Source organism: Propithecus coquereli, unplaced genomic scaffold (assembly GCF_000956105.1).
Source record: "Propithecus coquereli isolate 6110/MARCELLA unplaced genomic scaffold, Pcoq_1.0 Scaffold80, whole genome shotgun sequence".
NCBI classification, from domain to species: domain Eukaryota; kingdom Metazoa; phylum Chordata; class Mammalia; order Primates; family Indriidae; genus Propithecus; species Propithecus coquereli.
This window is the reverse complement of record NW_012154174.1, coordinates 858,251-874,861: the sequence shown is the minus strand read 5'-3', so window position 1 is coordinate 874,861 and position 16,611 is coordinate 858,251. Positions and strand designations below refer to the sequence as shown.

The window sequence follows — 16,611 nt, the reverse complement described above, 5'->3', positions numbered from 1 at the left end:
ACTTGAGCCCAGGAGTTTGAGGTTGCTGTGAGCTAGGCTGACACCACAGCACTCACTCTAGCCGGGACAACAGAGGGAGACTCTGTCTCAAAAAAAAAAAAAAAAATTGAGTCTTTGCTAATTGTAATCAGGATAATAAAGAAAATACTATTTCTATTATAAACTAAACAATTTGTTAATTTTCAAATATTAATTAGTTATGTGTTAAATGTAGCATCATTTGAATGGGGCTGCTCATTATAATCTTTAGATGAACAAAAGTTTAGAATGTAATTAAATTACAACAGTGAACTCAGGTACTGATTCAACATTTCAGGAAATCCTTGACAGCTGCTAGAATTTTCTGGTTTTAGTCACAGATTTTCCCATCCTCCTTCTTTCCTGTCCAAAGTTCTTTAAATTACTTTTAAAACATTTGCTCAGTTTGGGTGTGAAAAACGCAACCTTGTGGATTGCTGAACTTCTTTATGTGTAATAGAGTAGGATGAAGAGAGTGTGGACTTTGGATATAGACAATCACATATTCAAATACCAATAGTTGATGGGTAACCTTGAGCAAGAGACCAGTTAACGTCTCAGAGTGTCAGTTACCTTCTCAGTAAAATCAGAAAGTATCTGGCCTTGCAAATTGTAGCTATTTCACGTGACTTTGAGCCCTTTACTTAATTTATGAAAGGAGTTATATGCTGTCATATGTATTATGTTCTTTCTTGGTCTGTGTGAAATGCTACAGAATAGCATACCTCTGTGTAATTGTTCTCTCCATGGTTCTTTCCTTCCCAGTTCAGTCAGCTATAAAAATCTCCATGTGCTATCTCAGTAATGAGCAATTGGCCCAGGTTAAATAGCTAGACCTCTGGTCTGATTTCTCATATCTGAGCCATCCTGTGTTCACAGTGATTCATCTCACTCCTGTACTGTAAAATCCTTTGGGCTCTGTCATGTCAATTCCAGCTATAGGCTTGTAAATTGCTAATAGCATCTGTTTTTCAGTCAGCAACTTTTATAATGTTATTAAATACTGAGCTTGGTTTGAATAGGATGGTAAGTTTAGGTCAAATTTTATTTCACAGCCAATGAAGTGTATTTATTGAAAAATGTTCAGAAGTATTTGGTATTTGAAGATATTTTGGAGTGGTACCCAGCTAAATTGGCTCACCTAAACTGCTTCTTTAAATGTCAGCCTCCACAATGACTGGTTTATTACCAGTGTGGATAGCACTTTATTTAGTGTGACATAATTTTGGAGAAGCCCTTTTTCTAAGCAGTCATTTGGTACTCTTCTCTAAAGTAGTTAACTGATTCTCTGAACTCATCCAAATTTGGTTGTCTATATGTTAATATGGCAAAGCAACTAATTTACCATGAAGTTAAAAAAAAATTATATCCGTGAAATGATAATGAGACACTGTTGTTTTGTTTTATTGTGCTTAGCAGATCAGATCTATGTATTCCTTATTTCCTATTTCCAGGTGTTCAGTGATGTTATTACAGGTTTTAATTCATCCTTTGTATGTTATGTTTTGTAATATGTATATTTGATTTGGAAATTTTTGTTCATATAATCAAACGATGTCAATTTTTTTCTTTTTCTCATCTTCTGATCAGGATTTCTGGCAGGTACCGACTCAGCAGCATGTGCTTTAAATTAATGCTCCAAAATCCATAGTAATGCTCCAGGAACAAAGGTTCAATGCATGCTCATGTCCTTCTCCTGCTCCCTTCAGAACGATTCAGTTCCTGTCACTTTAAATTAACATACTTTATCTTTAATATGACAATACAAACACTGCACAAGTCCTTGAGAATATAGTACCCAGCGTAATATAAAAAGAAATTTTAACATTAGGTGTTACAAATGGTCTAGAAACTTTTTTTTAGTCACTATATTATATTAAATATAAGGGATACTTAATTGGATCATTTAAGTAATCTTATTTGGGATGTTATGTTCCTACTTGAATTGAAACAGGAATGATGAGACAACAGTAACTCCAGGTTAAAAATTAATAGCTTTTTTTCTTTCAAAATTTCTGACATAAAAAATACAGATAAATGGTTGCTTAGTTGCATTTTGCTCAATAAAATGACTTAAGGGGAAACAAATAGAATACTTAGAAAGACTTCATTATTTTGCTTTTTTGAGCTAATCAATAACTTTATCTTGGAAAGGCAAGCAAACACATGGAAAAAACCATGAGAAGAATATACAGTTGTAGGCTAGCAAAGGAGATTTTCAAGGACATTCCTAAGAGTACTTTTTAAATCGATCTTTGAAGGCTTGGACTCTTTAATTGTGTTTTATAAATTATTAAAATTTATTCATTTTTTTAAAAAGAAATTACTCTTGCATTTTTGATGGTTAGCAGTCTTAAAAATGTAAATTACACTGAATTATATATACCTTTTCTCTAAAATAATTAATGAAAATCACAGGGTGCCCTTTATTTTTATAGTATATTTTTTCTGGGATGCTTTTTTTTTTTTTTTTTTAAAGTGGGGTATTTTTTAGTAGTCCAAGCCCAGGTGCAGTGGTTCAAGCGTGTAATGCCAGCACTTTGGGAGGCCGAGGTAGAAGGGTCGCTTGAGGCAAGGAGTTCAAGACCAGCCTGGGCAATATAGGGAGATCCCCCTCCTCACCATCTATACAAAAAGTTAAAAAATTAGCTGGGCATGGTGGTGTGTGCCTATAGTCCTAGCTACTTAGGAGCCTGAGATAGGAGGATCACATGACCCCAGGAGTTGCAGCTTACAGTGAGCTGTGATCACACCACTGCACCCCAGGCTGGGTGACAGAGCAAGACCCCATCTCTTAAAAAATAATTGTCCCTTACCAAACCCTAAGCCAGACACTATTATTGGTGCAATAGATTATCTTCCTGAATACCTTTGCCTTTAACTATATTCTGAAACAAACCAGCAAATACTTTAAAAATTATGTCAAGATAATTTATAGATGATCCCATTATCAGTATTTCTAATCTTGGGGATTCTGTTTTAGAATAGCTATGGCACAAACATCATACAGAGCGCTAAAGAAAGTAAATCAGATGAAATGCTAACACCTGTAATTGAGGAGTACCACTTTCAGTTCTCTAATTATGATAGGACAGTTTGTAGCAGGCAGCAAAAACTCTTCCTCTCCTATAATTGTATGGCTTAAAGCTTGAAGATTTAACATGGCTTGCCTTGGATAAGTGCCCTTACTAGAGAGGTAGGAGTAAAGAAGAGAGATAGGAATTGGTAAATGCTTGGAAATCTCTCAAATCCACAGCATTGAGTAGTCAACAACATTGGGTGACAAAAGAACACCAGTTTTCCTTGAACTTTTACTATTGAAGGTAATATCCTTGGTTGATCAAGGATTCAAAATCATGTTTTACTGTATTCTTAAGGATATCTTGTGAATAAACTTTCTATATTAAAAGATAAACCTTTTTTCTTAGAATAGGTAGGGGCAGAATTGTTTATCTATATTGAGTTCTGTAAATATCATTCATTTTGGTGACACTAGTATGAATCCTTTAAGCTTCCAAAGGTCCATAAACAGTTACTTTGCAGAAGAGGTCTTCTTGCTTGCTTCCTTGCGGGGCTCTGTCCTTTGCATGCTAAGTTCCTACTGCCCATGGAAAGGCCAGAATCATTTTCTTCTCCTGGTAGCATAGAGTGCAATTCTTCAGATGCAGCTTATTAATGGTATCAAATACTCATTATATTGCTGTGAGGAGCATCCAGAAAATCTCTTTCCAGTCTGAGTTCCACCACTACTAAAGTCTGTTCATTTAACCTATGTGTTTGATTATTCAAGTTGAGAAAATAAACAATGTGCAATCATTAAGTACTCCAAAGAAGAGTGTAGTTTACTTGGTTGTCCTAAATATTCAGATTCCTATTAAGACATCTTTGAATATATTTTTATTTTAGATTATATCATGCTTGAATTTGGGATCATTAAACCCATTTGATTTATCATTGTTGATTTGAAAGCGTAAACATGACTAAACATTATTACATTTCTAACACCTTCATGTTTAGCTTTTTCATCATAAAACAAGATTTGAAATTCACTTTGGTATAATAGGACTTTCTTTAATTCTAGACTAACTTCCTTTTTCTTATTATTTTAGTTCAAATACTCTAGCATGTTTTAAGGTCACACAAATAAAGTTTTATAAAAGCTACACTAAACAAGTTATTTCTTATTATGTTCTGGTAAAATAGATTCTCTACTTAGCCTAAACATCTATTGATGATCTTTGGTTGTAGAGAATGTGTGAGGGTAGTTCTTGCTTTGCATATTTGTTTTTGGTATAACTCATTTTTTAAAAATTCTAAATTTGAATAAAAAGCTTTTCCAATTATAGATTAATCTAATATTTATTAATTAAAAAGTATATAAAGAACATTAAATTCCTAAAGTGATGCATATTTTTAAAATGATTAAGATATACATTTGAATTAATGGATGCATTGAAAAAATGTGCACCTACATCATTGCCTCAAACTTTCCTCTTCAACTTCAAGTTAACTTAGCTGATACAAGCCCCCAAGGTTAATATTTTACAGTAGTGGATACGTTTTGCTTCAGAAATATTGAGTCCTCATTAACATTTTCAGAAATTGTGAACAATATGGATACCAGGTGTGTTCCTATGTAATTGATACACTATAACATACTATGCTTCATGACATGGTCTCTGGAGTCAGACCATGGCCTGTCCTGCCACTTAATATAGCATTATCACCTTGGGCTGCTTATTTAACTTCTCTAAACCTGAGTTTTCTTATCTGTAAAGTACAGATAATATTATCACCTACCTCATAGATTTGCAGTGAGGACTTACAGAAATAATGCAAGTGTAAAGTGCCAAGTGCAATACTTGACATAGAATATGCAAAGTATAATTTTTAAATTCTTGATATGTCTTTAATGGTCATTGGTTCTCAAGGGGTACCTATAAATATTTGTTTTCAAAATTGATTTTAAAATTCTTCATCTAAAGCTGTGGTCCCCAACCTCTGGGCTATAGACCGGTACTGGTCCGTGTGCCTGTTAGGAACTGGGCCACACAGCAGGAGGTGAGTGGCGGGTGAGAGAGCAAAGCTCAGCTTCATCTGTATTTACAGCCACTCCCTATCGCTTGCATCACCTCATAAGCTTCTCCTCCTGTCAGATCAGCAGTGGCATTAGATTCTCATAGGAACGTGAACCCTACTGTAAACTGCGCATGTGAGGGATGTGCTCGTTATGAGAAACTAATGCATGATAATCTGAGGTGGAGCTGAGGCTAACACTGGGGAGTGGCTGCAAATACAGATTATCATTAGCAGAGAGGTTTGCACAGTAAATGTAATGTGCTTGAATCATCCCGAAACCATACATTCCCCCTCCCAACTACCCCCTGGGGAAAAATTGTCTTCCAAGAAACCAGTCCCTGGTGCCAAAATGGTTGGGATGGCTGATCTAAAAGGTTTCCTAGGAAATGTTAAGTACTAAGAACAGTATAAGTCAAGGGTGTTAACAGTGATCCTCAGAGTGAGACTCTTATTTTTGTTCTTATATTTTTTTCTTATAATAATTTTTTTTCCAAATGGTAGAAGGTAAAACTACCGTATTGACTTATTTTTCAAAATTTGTACTTGAGATTGTTTTTGCATTAAGTAACAGAGAAGCCTTTTATAACCCATGTGACTAAAACCAAGACTGCTGCTGAACTCAGGAGTGTTCTTTTTGGCACTGATCTATTTCAGTGGCCAAAGTTCAAAATTAAATTCTTAGATGTAGGTAGCGGATAATCAATAATGATAAAACGTAGATTCTCCCACTTGGAGCTGCTTTAAGCAAGTGTGCAGACATGACATGGTAGAAAATAGTAAGGTTGAAGATTTTATCCTAGAGTTTTGATAATACCTCATCAGATATTGAGGATTAAAATAAATCATTCCAATAAACTTGTATCATTTCCTTGAAGTTACTACTGTTCCAGTATACTTTCATGAATTTTTATTATTGCTTTAATCAAATCATTTCCCACTTTTTTTTTTAAAGCATCTTCATCTGTACCACTTTCTCTGAAGCAGTCTAGTTAATGAAATAGGAAAACACTTGCATTCTAGGTATTTGGAATTGTTCTCAGAGCTAAGGTGGTTAAATTGGGACTGAAAAGAGAATTGCTTTCTGGCAGAGTGATGTTTACAGTATCTTAAGCATTCACCTTCCACAGTTTGTTGCACAGTAATTTATGGTTTTTTGTGTCAAATACCTTTGAAAAGCTTGAAAGAAAATCTGAGTTAGAAGAAGGGGAAATCATACACTACTCTAAATTAGAAACATCTCAGTTTAATTTTTATCTGTCATATCCTCAAATTTTACCTTTCTGCAAGTTCAGGTCTTGGGTGGGGAAAAAGAATAACATATTTTAGCTGTGCAACATTTTCTGTTTGGTTGGGAATAGTGTGATTGTTTAAGATTGGTATTTTTCCAAGGCTTTGGCATCTGTCTGTGCACCAACTAGAAATGAAGTGTGAACATTAATTGCATGGAAAATTGATGAATTTTCTCTTTCTGTCTAATGGTCCCCTACCATCCACCTTGACTCCAACCCTAGGCAGAAATACTATATGTCATTTGGAGATGATATGCCAAAACTGCATTTTCCAGAAGAAGTATACTATCATCAATTTGTTTTTGACATACAACCTCAAATATTACTCAAAAGATTTAGATAGACTTTGAAATATATTTCAGAAATATAAAGAAGTATTAATATTAAAATAATCCAAATATTTCAGCCTCATAAAGGATTATATCTTAATTTAAATAGTAAAGCTGTGTTCTTTATGAGACTTTCTGTATACCAGAGATGTTTTGAGTTTCTAGATGATACGTAAGCATTTATTTTGCAGACATAGTCCATCAACTTCTATTAGATAGAAAAAGTTCATTTCGAACTTTAGAACTTGAAAAAATAAATGTCAACTAGAAGAAATAATGAGAATAAATAAATAGGTAAGATTTTTCTCTTTGGCTTCATCTAGTCGAGTCTCAGAAGGCAAAATTACTGACCCTGCTTTGATCAATCCTGTAACTAGTGAGGATTCATTGTCTGAGCACACTGAAAACTAATGAGTTTGAATCATGTATGGAAATCCCAGTCCCAAGGCCCCTCATGGCCCCTGCAACTTTAGTCATATATTTTATAAGTTTATGTGATTGGTCAGAAACCAGAATGTGGGTGCTTCAACACAAAACAATTCACGCTTTAGACTCACTGTGAAGTATGGCAATTACACATGTGTAGGGTATACTTTGCTATCTAATAAGTTTATTCTTAATTGTTTTTGCTTATCTGAAAAATAAAAAAATTCAGGGTATGGTACACTTAAGGTCAATACCCGAACCATTATTACAATATTTATTTGCCTTTCCTCGAGGTCAGTAATTTAAATCCCTTAGTAATATTGTGTCTATAGCTATGGTTTAAAATTTGAAATGAATAAGATCTAAGACTAGGTCATACAAGGAAATAGTACAACAGTTATATTTTGTTCATTTAAATCAGTGAGCACATTGCTCTGAAATATTTTGCATAATTTTGTTCTCTAAAAAGGATAACATTTGTCAGTAAATTCAATAGAAATGCTATTCTGATAATTTGACCTACATTCTGCTTTCACACCCTTAATTTCAGAGATTCAAGTGATTGGAGTAGAGTTTGATGTGTAACTTTTAAGCTGCTGTAACAGAGTTATAACAACGCTCTGTAAGGTATCTGCAATTGCATTCTCTTTTAAAGATACCTAGTTCTGGTTGGGTGCAGTGGCTCATGCCTGTAATCCCAGCACTTTGAGAGGCCAAGGCCGGAGGATTATTTGAGGCCAGCCTGGCCAACATAGTAAGACCCTGCCTCTACAAAAAAGTGTTTAAAAAATTAGCTGGGTGTGGTGGCATACACTCCCAGCTACTTAGAAGGCTGAGGCAGGAGAATGGCTTGAGCCCAGGAATTTGAGGTTACGGTGAGCTATGATCGCACCACTACACTCTAGCTGGGTGACAGAACAAGACCCTATTTCAAAAAAACACATGGATAAATAAACTAGTTCTGACCAGACTCCAGCCTGGGTGACAGAGTGAGACCCCATCTCTTAAAATAAAAATGCCTACCTAGTTCTGTTTAAATAATTTTCAGCATGTATACTGAAGTATTGCTAGAATCTTACCTCAGGAACTTTAAGAAGAAATAAGTTTCTCATAGATCCTTACCAAATATTTTTTTACTGAACATGTATTACCTAAGCTTACATTATATGCTCTTACAATAAAATTGAAATGTATTCTATTTCTATTGAGTTTTATGTACAGAAGTTTACAGTGTCTATTACATTTATATAATATATATAATACTTATATGTTATATATAACACATATAACATTGATAAATTTACATTTATATTGAATTTATTACTTATATTGAATTAAATACAAATCCTTATGTTATATTTTCTTAGTCAGAATTACATATCAGTATAAATGTTCATTAATAACAAAGTATAAATAACCACCTCAGGGCAGTGAGAGAAAATAAACATTATTACCAGTCTCATAAGGAAGATTATATCTTCGTTGGAATATGCCTCCATATCACCCCTGAAGTATTATAAATGCTGTTTGATTAGGGGAAAAAGTGACTTAAAATTTGGTCAAAGATTAAACATAATTCAAAAGATTAAGTGAGGGAAAATTTTACTTGACATTTTTAATTTGCAAAATTGAACATTGATAAGACTTATGAAGTAAGAAAAAGTAACCAAAAGCCTCTATGCTGTCTTTCCTTCAATTTTTTTACAAAAATTATTATGGGTACATAATAGTTATATATCTTTATAGGGTACATGTGATGTTTTGATACAGGCATACAATGTGAATTAATCAAATCAGGGTAATTGGGGTATCCATCACCTCTGGCACATTTGTGTTAGGAACATTCTAGTTCTACTCTTTTAGTTATTTTCAAGTATACCATATAACTTATTATTGATTATAGTCACTTTTTTATGCTATCAAATATTGTTCATTCTATCTAACTACATTTTTACACCCATTAACCATCCCATTTTATCCCCCGGCCCCCACTACCCTTCCCTGCCTCTGGTAACCGTCATTCTACTCTCTGTCTCCATGAGATCAATTGTGTTTAATATTTAGCTCCCACATATGAATAAGAACATGTGAGATTTTCCTTTCTGTGCTTGTCTTATTTCACTTAACATAATGTTCTCCAGTTCCATCCATGTTGTTGTACATTATAATGTACAAAATGCCCAATTTTCAGCAAGAAATTATACATTCATAGAAACAATAAAGTATGACCCAGTCACAGAAAAAAAGAAATAGGAAATATCCTTGAGGAAACACAAACATTATACTTACTACTCAAAGATATTAAATCAACTGTCTTTTTAGTCAAATAGCTAAAAGAAACAAGGAAAATGATGTTTGAACTAATAGAAAATATCAATAGATATAAATTATAAAAAGGTACCAAATAGAAATTCTGGAACTGAGAAGTACAAAAGCTGAGGTGAAAAATTCACTAGAGGGATTCAACCAGCAGATCTCAGCAGGCCAAAGAAAGAATCAGTGAACTTGAAGATATGTCAATTGATATTATCCAGTCTGAGGCAAAGAAAAAAAAGAATGAAAAAAAAAAAAGAAATGAACAGAGCTTAAGAGACCTACATTTTAAAATGTTGACAGTAGTAAATTTTATGTTACATGCATTTTACTATAATTTTTTTAGTTATAAAAAACAGTGTGGTACTGACATAAAGATAGACATAGACAATGAAATAAAATTGAGAGCCCAGAAATAAACCCACATATCTATGGTCAATTAATTTCCAACAGGCATGCCAAGACCAAATGGTGGTGAAAGCATAATCTCTTCAACAAATGATATGAGGTCCACTGGAAATCCACGTAAAAAAGAATGAAGGTGGGCCCCTACTTCACATTATGTACAAAAATTAACTCAAAACGGATCAATGACCTAAAAATAGGAGCTAAAATTATAGAACTCTTAGAAGAATAATAGGAGTAAATCTTCATGACCTTGGATTGGTAATGGAGTACTAAAAATAACTTCAAGGCCGGGCGTGGTGGCTCACGCCTGTAATCCTAGCACTTTGGGAGGCCAAGGCGGGCGGATTGTTTGAGCTCAGGAGTTCGAAACCAGCCTGAGCAAGAGCAAGACCCCGTCTCTACTAAAAATAGAAAGAAATTAATCAGACAACTAAAAATATATAGAAAAAATTAGCCGGGCATGGTGGCGCATGCCTGTAGTCCCAGCTACTCGAGAGGCTGAGGCAGAAGGATTGCTTGAGCCCAGGAGTTTGAGGTTGCTGTGAGCTAGGTTGACGCCACGGCACTCTACCCCGGGCAACACAGTGAGACTCAAAAAAAAATAATAATAATAACTTCAAAAGCATAAGCAATGAAAGAAAAAACCAGATAAATTGAACTTTACCAATATTAAAAACTTGTGTTAATACATCATAGGACATTATCAAGGAAGTGAAAAGGCAACGCACATAATGGGGGAAAATATTTGCAATCTTATGTATGATAAGGGTCTAGTATCCAGACTATATAAAGAACTCTTATAACTAAAAAGAAAAATGAGAAATAACCAATTCAAAAATAGGCAAAGGACTTGATTAGACATTTTTTCAAAGATGATATACATATGGCCAACAAGCACATGAAAAGATGTTTACCATCATTAGGCACTAGAGAAATGTAATTCAAAACCACAATGAGATGCCATTGCACAACAATGAGAATGGCTATAATTTAAAAAATAAGTGTTGGTGTGGATGTGGATAAATTGAAACCGTCTTACTTGCTGATGGGAATGTAAATTGTGCAGCCACTATGGAAAACAGTTTGGCTATTCCTCAAACTTAAGCATACAGCTACCATATGACCTACTAATTCCACTTGTAGGTATACGAGGTCTGTCCAGAAACTATCCAGCCATTGTTAGTATAAGAAGAATGGTTTGTGCAACATTGGTGTAACCTGACAGCCAAGGAGAGTGGACTGTAATGTGCATGCGTGAGCAATGAGTACTTCACTGTACTAGTCAGTGGGGCGCTAGACGCTGTTGAGTGCACATGTGTACCGTGTGGCCATTGCATTCAAAATGACTGAGAGAGTAGAACAATGAATCTGCATCAAATTTTGTGTTAAGCTTGAACATTCCTCTGCAGAAACTATTCGGATGATTTAGAAGGCTTTCCAGGACGATGCAGTGAGTGCAGCGCAAATAAAAGTGTGACACAAACGCTTCAAAGATGGTCCATAATCTGTTGAAAGTGATCCATGTTCTGGAAGGCCTAGAACAAGCAGAACACCTGAGAATGTTCAACATGTACAGGCTGCAAGAACTAGAAGCTAATCTGAGGATTCCAAAAACTACTGTGTCCGAGATTTTGACACAGGATCTTGTTATGAAAGGTGTTGTGGCAAATGCATTCTGCAGCTTCTGCTACCAGAGCAGAGGGAACATTGTGCTATATTTGCTAATGACTTGCTTCAGACTGCTAACAATGAACCAGATTTCCTCCAGAAGGTCATGACTGGATATGAATCGTGGATCTATAGCAATGATCCAGAAACAAAGGCCCAGTCGTCCTAACGCAAGTTACCTGGTTCTCCATGCCCAAAGAAGGCACGGCAAAGTTGCAGCAAGATCATGACCAAGTTAACTGTGTTTTTTGATTAGGAAGGTGTTGTCCATCACAAGTATGCTCCTCTAGGCCAAACAATTAATAGGAGAACTACCTCAGTGTTCTTCCTTGGTTGAGAGATGCAGTGCAATGAAAATGGCTGCAGCTATGGGCAACTGGTGATTGGCAGCTTCATCACCACAGTGTGCCCGCCCGTGCATCACATCTTGTGCAGAGTTTTTTGGTGAAACATCAAATCCCACAGGTGATTCCACCCCCCTACAGCCCAGATTTGGTGCCCTGCGACTTCTGGCTTTTCCCAAAACTAAAATCACCTTTGAAAAGGAAGAGATTTCAGACCGTGGATGAGATTCAGGAAAATACGACAAGGCAGCTGATGGTGATTCCAATAAAGGATTTTGCAGCGTGTTTTGAACAGTGGAAGAGATGCTGGGAGAACTGTGTGAGATCCCAAGGTTCCTACTTTGAAGGAAACTGAGGTGTCAATGTCTTATGTACAGTGTTTCTTGTATCTTGTATCTTCTTCAATAAATGTCTCTATTTTTCATATTACATGGCTGGGTACTTTCTGGACAGACGTCAGATACTCAAAAGAAAGGAAAGCAGGTACTCACATACTTGTATGTGAGTGTTTATAGTAGTACTATGCACAATAGCCAAAAGGTAGAAATAACCTAAATGTCTTTCAACATATGAATGGATACATTGTGGTTTTAATATATACAGACAGTGAGGTTTGGATTATAATCCCAAAAGACACAATCCTGAAAGATCAAATCCCTGAAGTCTAAAAAATCTCTAATGTCTAAAATCCTGAAAATCATAGTCACAGAATAGTTAGATCATGTTAGGCAGAGCTATTACCTTGGTTTTGTCTTCATGTGGAAACTAAGTATGGTTTAAGGAGATGTGTATGGGTGCCAAGTTGATGTGGGGTGGATCTGTGGACCTAATTTTAGGTGTCAGTAATTTTTGATGTCAATTTGACTGGATTAAGGAATACCTAGAAACCTGGAAAAGTACTATTTTGAGTGTGTCTGTCAGGGTATTTCTGTGGAAATTAGTCTGTGAGTCTGGGTAAATGGCGAACATTTGCCCTCAATATTGGTAGGCACCATTCACTCTGTTGGGGGCCCGGAGAGAACAAATGCAGAAGGTGAATTGGTATGTCTCTCTCTGAGAAGTAGGACAGACTTTTCTTTTGCTGCCTCAGATGTCAGAAATTTGACTTCACGCAACTGCATTGTAATAACATTGACTGTGTGTAAGCATTGTGCATGTACGTAAAAATGTTGAAGCTTCCTCAATAAATGAGATTTACTTTTTGTACCTCTGCATTTGTGAAAGATAAAATTTCTCTAGATCTCAGCTCTTTGGGTGACTGCATATGCAGTGGTGACACATTGAGATTTTTGATCACGTTGAAAGACTTTAGATCGTTGGCCGTGGTATTTCAGATGACTGCAGTTATAAAGCTCGTTGCACACAATTATCAACTGTAGTGATGAATACGATTTGAATATGGTTATGAATACAGTTTATCTGCTCATAAGTGTTATACCCATGTGACTGTCATTAATATACCTGAGTGTTTATGCTTGCAAAAATATGGCCTATTTTGTTGTGTAAAGTGGCCTATGAAGTGTTCTGTCATGTTTTTATGTTTCACAAATAAATCCCCTTTTAAAAATGTAAATAAATATCTTTTAAAGAATTTTAAATTTTTTTAGAATTATATTTTTGGGATTTTAGACTTCACAGATTTTGATTTTTTGGGACTTCAAAATTTGGGATTATGGCATTCAGGATTGTGTCTTTTGGGATTATGATCACTCCTCATACAGTGGAATATTATTTGGCAATAAAAAGGAATTAAGTGCTACAACATAAGGTGAACCTAGAAAACATATTAATTGAAAGAAGCCAAACCCAAAAGGTCCACAGGTTGTATAGTTAAGTGGTTAAAATGGTGAATTTTATGTGAATTTTACCACAATCAAAAATAATAAACCTCAGAAGAAAAAAAATAAAGGAGGACAAAGAAAGACTTTTCCAAAAGACTTTAATGGAGACTGAAGAGACATGACAGCTAAATGCAGATTGTGGATTACAGTCTTGACTGGGGGAAAAAATGCTGTAAAGGAAATTTTTGGGAGAGTTGACTAAATTTGAAAATGGACTAGGTTAAGCAATAGTATGTGTATCAATATTAAATTCCCTGGTTTTATTAAATTTATACTTAATACATTAGGGAATATCTTTGTTCATAGGAAATCTGTGCTGAAGTATTTAAGTGTAAAAGGGGCATGATGTCTCCAATTACTTTCAAAGTGGTACACAGAAAAAATATAAAGTAAATGGCGTAATATGTAAACTGTTGGTGAATCTGGATAAAAAGTATATGGTAGTTTATTATACTAATCTTTCAACCTTTCTGTGAGTTTGAAGTTATATAAAAATCGGAAGTTACCAACAAAACTACATTTGTCTTTGTGTTATCTTCTGAGTGGCAGTGTGGTACAGGTGATTGTTAGAAAAATAATGTTAGGTGTCATTCTTTGGCACAGCTACCTCATTTCACTCTGTCCTTAGACTTTTGTTTGTCTCTCAATTTCTGGCTCCCACTATATTATTGGTTCTAATTGCTCATAGCAATTTCCCCATACAATTATAGCATAATTATTAAGTATTTGACTTTTATACACATCATTATTCTGGCTGGTAATGGTCTGCCTTTGGGGACCTAATCTCATTTTATGTATTTTTTCCTACTCCCATACTTTATTGTTGCAGTATCTTGGATAATGTAAAACTTATAACTATTTGTTTCTTTTTATTTTGAGAAATTTAAATACTAGCTTCCTGGTGAAAGGTTTTGCTGTTCTATTTCTGGTCCAATAGCTTTTTTTGTCTGAAATTTATATTTAATCTCTTTGTAGAAGATCAAATGTGGCATGAAATCTAACTTTAAGTAGAACATAGTGGACTATGTGCTCATTTTTGTTGTCAGCTCAAAGAAGTACTCTCTGAATGCCATTAAGCAGGACGATGGCTTTTGTCAGGCACAACTGAAGTCAGAAAAGCCCTTTCCTAAGTAGAAGCTGCCATCAAAACCTAATACTGCCTTGTTGGCATTCAACTGTGGATTTTTAGCTCTCTATCGTTACCATTTCTTAAAAACAAGCAAATATCCAGTGGAAGCTATTTTGAATGAGATTATTAAGAAAATCATGCAAACTGACTTCATGAAGATTCACATGGTACTTGTGTTTTCAGTTGGTTAACCAGTTTTCTTTCTTTTGTGGTGTGTAATGGGATCTCCACTAGACAGAGGTAACCAGTTGGATAGTTGTATACCTGGATGCTGGTGTAGTGGTGCTTGTTGGTTTAATTTTCATGATACTCCTCTCAAAGTTATGCCTGCAATGCTGCCTCTTACTTGTGCTTGCATGACATTGTTTACTTTGATTGTGCTTTGTTGATTTGAGTTCTTGAAACCTCCTATTTCTTTTATTTTTTTTATTTGTACTCAGAGTAATTCTTTAAATATTTTTAGTGGCCCAGAACTTATGGAAAGTAGTTTCAAGTCTAACTCCTTGGTGGATCCTTTTCAGTTTTTTGAAAATATCTTCAATGTTACCACTAAGTTTATGCTTTGGCTAGGAATTCAAAAAACAGGATGGATTTCCTGTAACACCCAGGAAGAGACCAATTGCCAGACAAACCATTACTAAAGCTGAGAATTAACTTTGTGAAATTTATAGATTAAAGAAAAAGAATATATATTTAGAGTAAAAGCTAAGTTTTAGGAGATAGTTTCATCAAATAGCTAAAATTTAGGATCCTCCACTAAGGTAACAGCAGATGTGATTTAAATTGTATAGAGAGCTTGGTGTGCATGTCTGATTTGGCATTATATGTCAGAGATACTGTTTATTCTACATTAGTTCTGTATTCCAGAACTAAGATTCTCAGGGTCATAAAGTAAAACTAAAATTAGTATTTCAGAAATTAGTTTTCTGAGCCTTTGTATGAGCCTTGGAAATAATTGCTCATCTCTTCATTTCTACACTGGCAGTATAGTTTTCTTGGACAATTAGAACTAATTTCCTCTTAGTTTTTTCAACTGTTTGTTTTGTTTTGGTTTGGTTTTTACTACCTTATATACCTCTATAGAAGAAGGTGGATTGTTTTTAAAACTAAGAAACAAACACAGTTTTAAGTGGGTACAATGGCAGGAGGTCATAAAATCGAAATTATTTTCTAATGTTCATATTAAACCAGTTTTGAAATGAAAAAATAATTTTTTTGTCTTGGAATTTTTATCATCTTGAAAACTGTAAAGGATCCATTGATTTTGAATGGCCGTCAGACAAATGCTTATAAATAGCATAAAACTGTCAGATAAATGGTGATTCATTTCTTACTATTTGTGTTCTAATTCAGTTATACCTTCTTTTTATCTTTTGGCGGGACCCATACATTTAACAGAAAATTTCCCAGGAACGAGAAAAATTTGCTGATGAAGGCAGTATATTTTATACCCTTGGAGAATGTGGACTCATATCCTTTTCAGACTACATTTTCCTTACAACTGTTCTTTCCAGTAAGTATAAACTTTTTCATTTATTTATTTGTAGGGAGCATACAGGACTATAAACAGTTTGATTGGAAGGAAGAACAAAACATGTTGGTATAGTTAATGAATTATAAATTACATAAAATTTCATTTGTTTTGAATTTCCTATAACTCATATATCGAACCACCTACAAAAGAGGGAGAAAAAGAAAAACTAAGGTATCAAGGTAAAGTTAAAAAAAAATCTCTGAATTTACATTTGCCTTAATTGTGTAAAGCTC

The 16,611-nt window shown here is 34.7% G+C and overlaps 1 protein-coding gene across 1 annotated transcript in view; it reads left to right on the top strand.

The window, feature by feature from the left end:
* The window catches only part of MICU1 (mitochondrial calcium uptake 1), a 274,726-nt gene that overhangs the window by 135,267 nt on the left and 122,848 nt on the right, over positions 1-16,611 (top strand). The window contains exon 6 of the mRNA XM_012663301.1: positions 16,243-16,357. Coding sequence (XP_012518755.1) covers positions 16,243-16,357 — 115 coding nt within the window. The remainder of the gene's footprint in view (positions 1-16,242; positions 16,358-16,611) is intronic.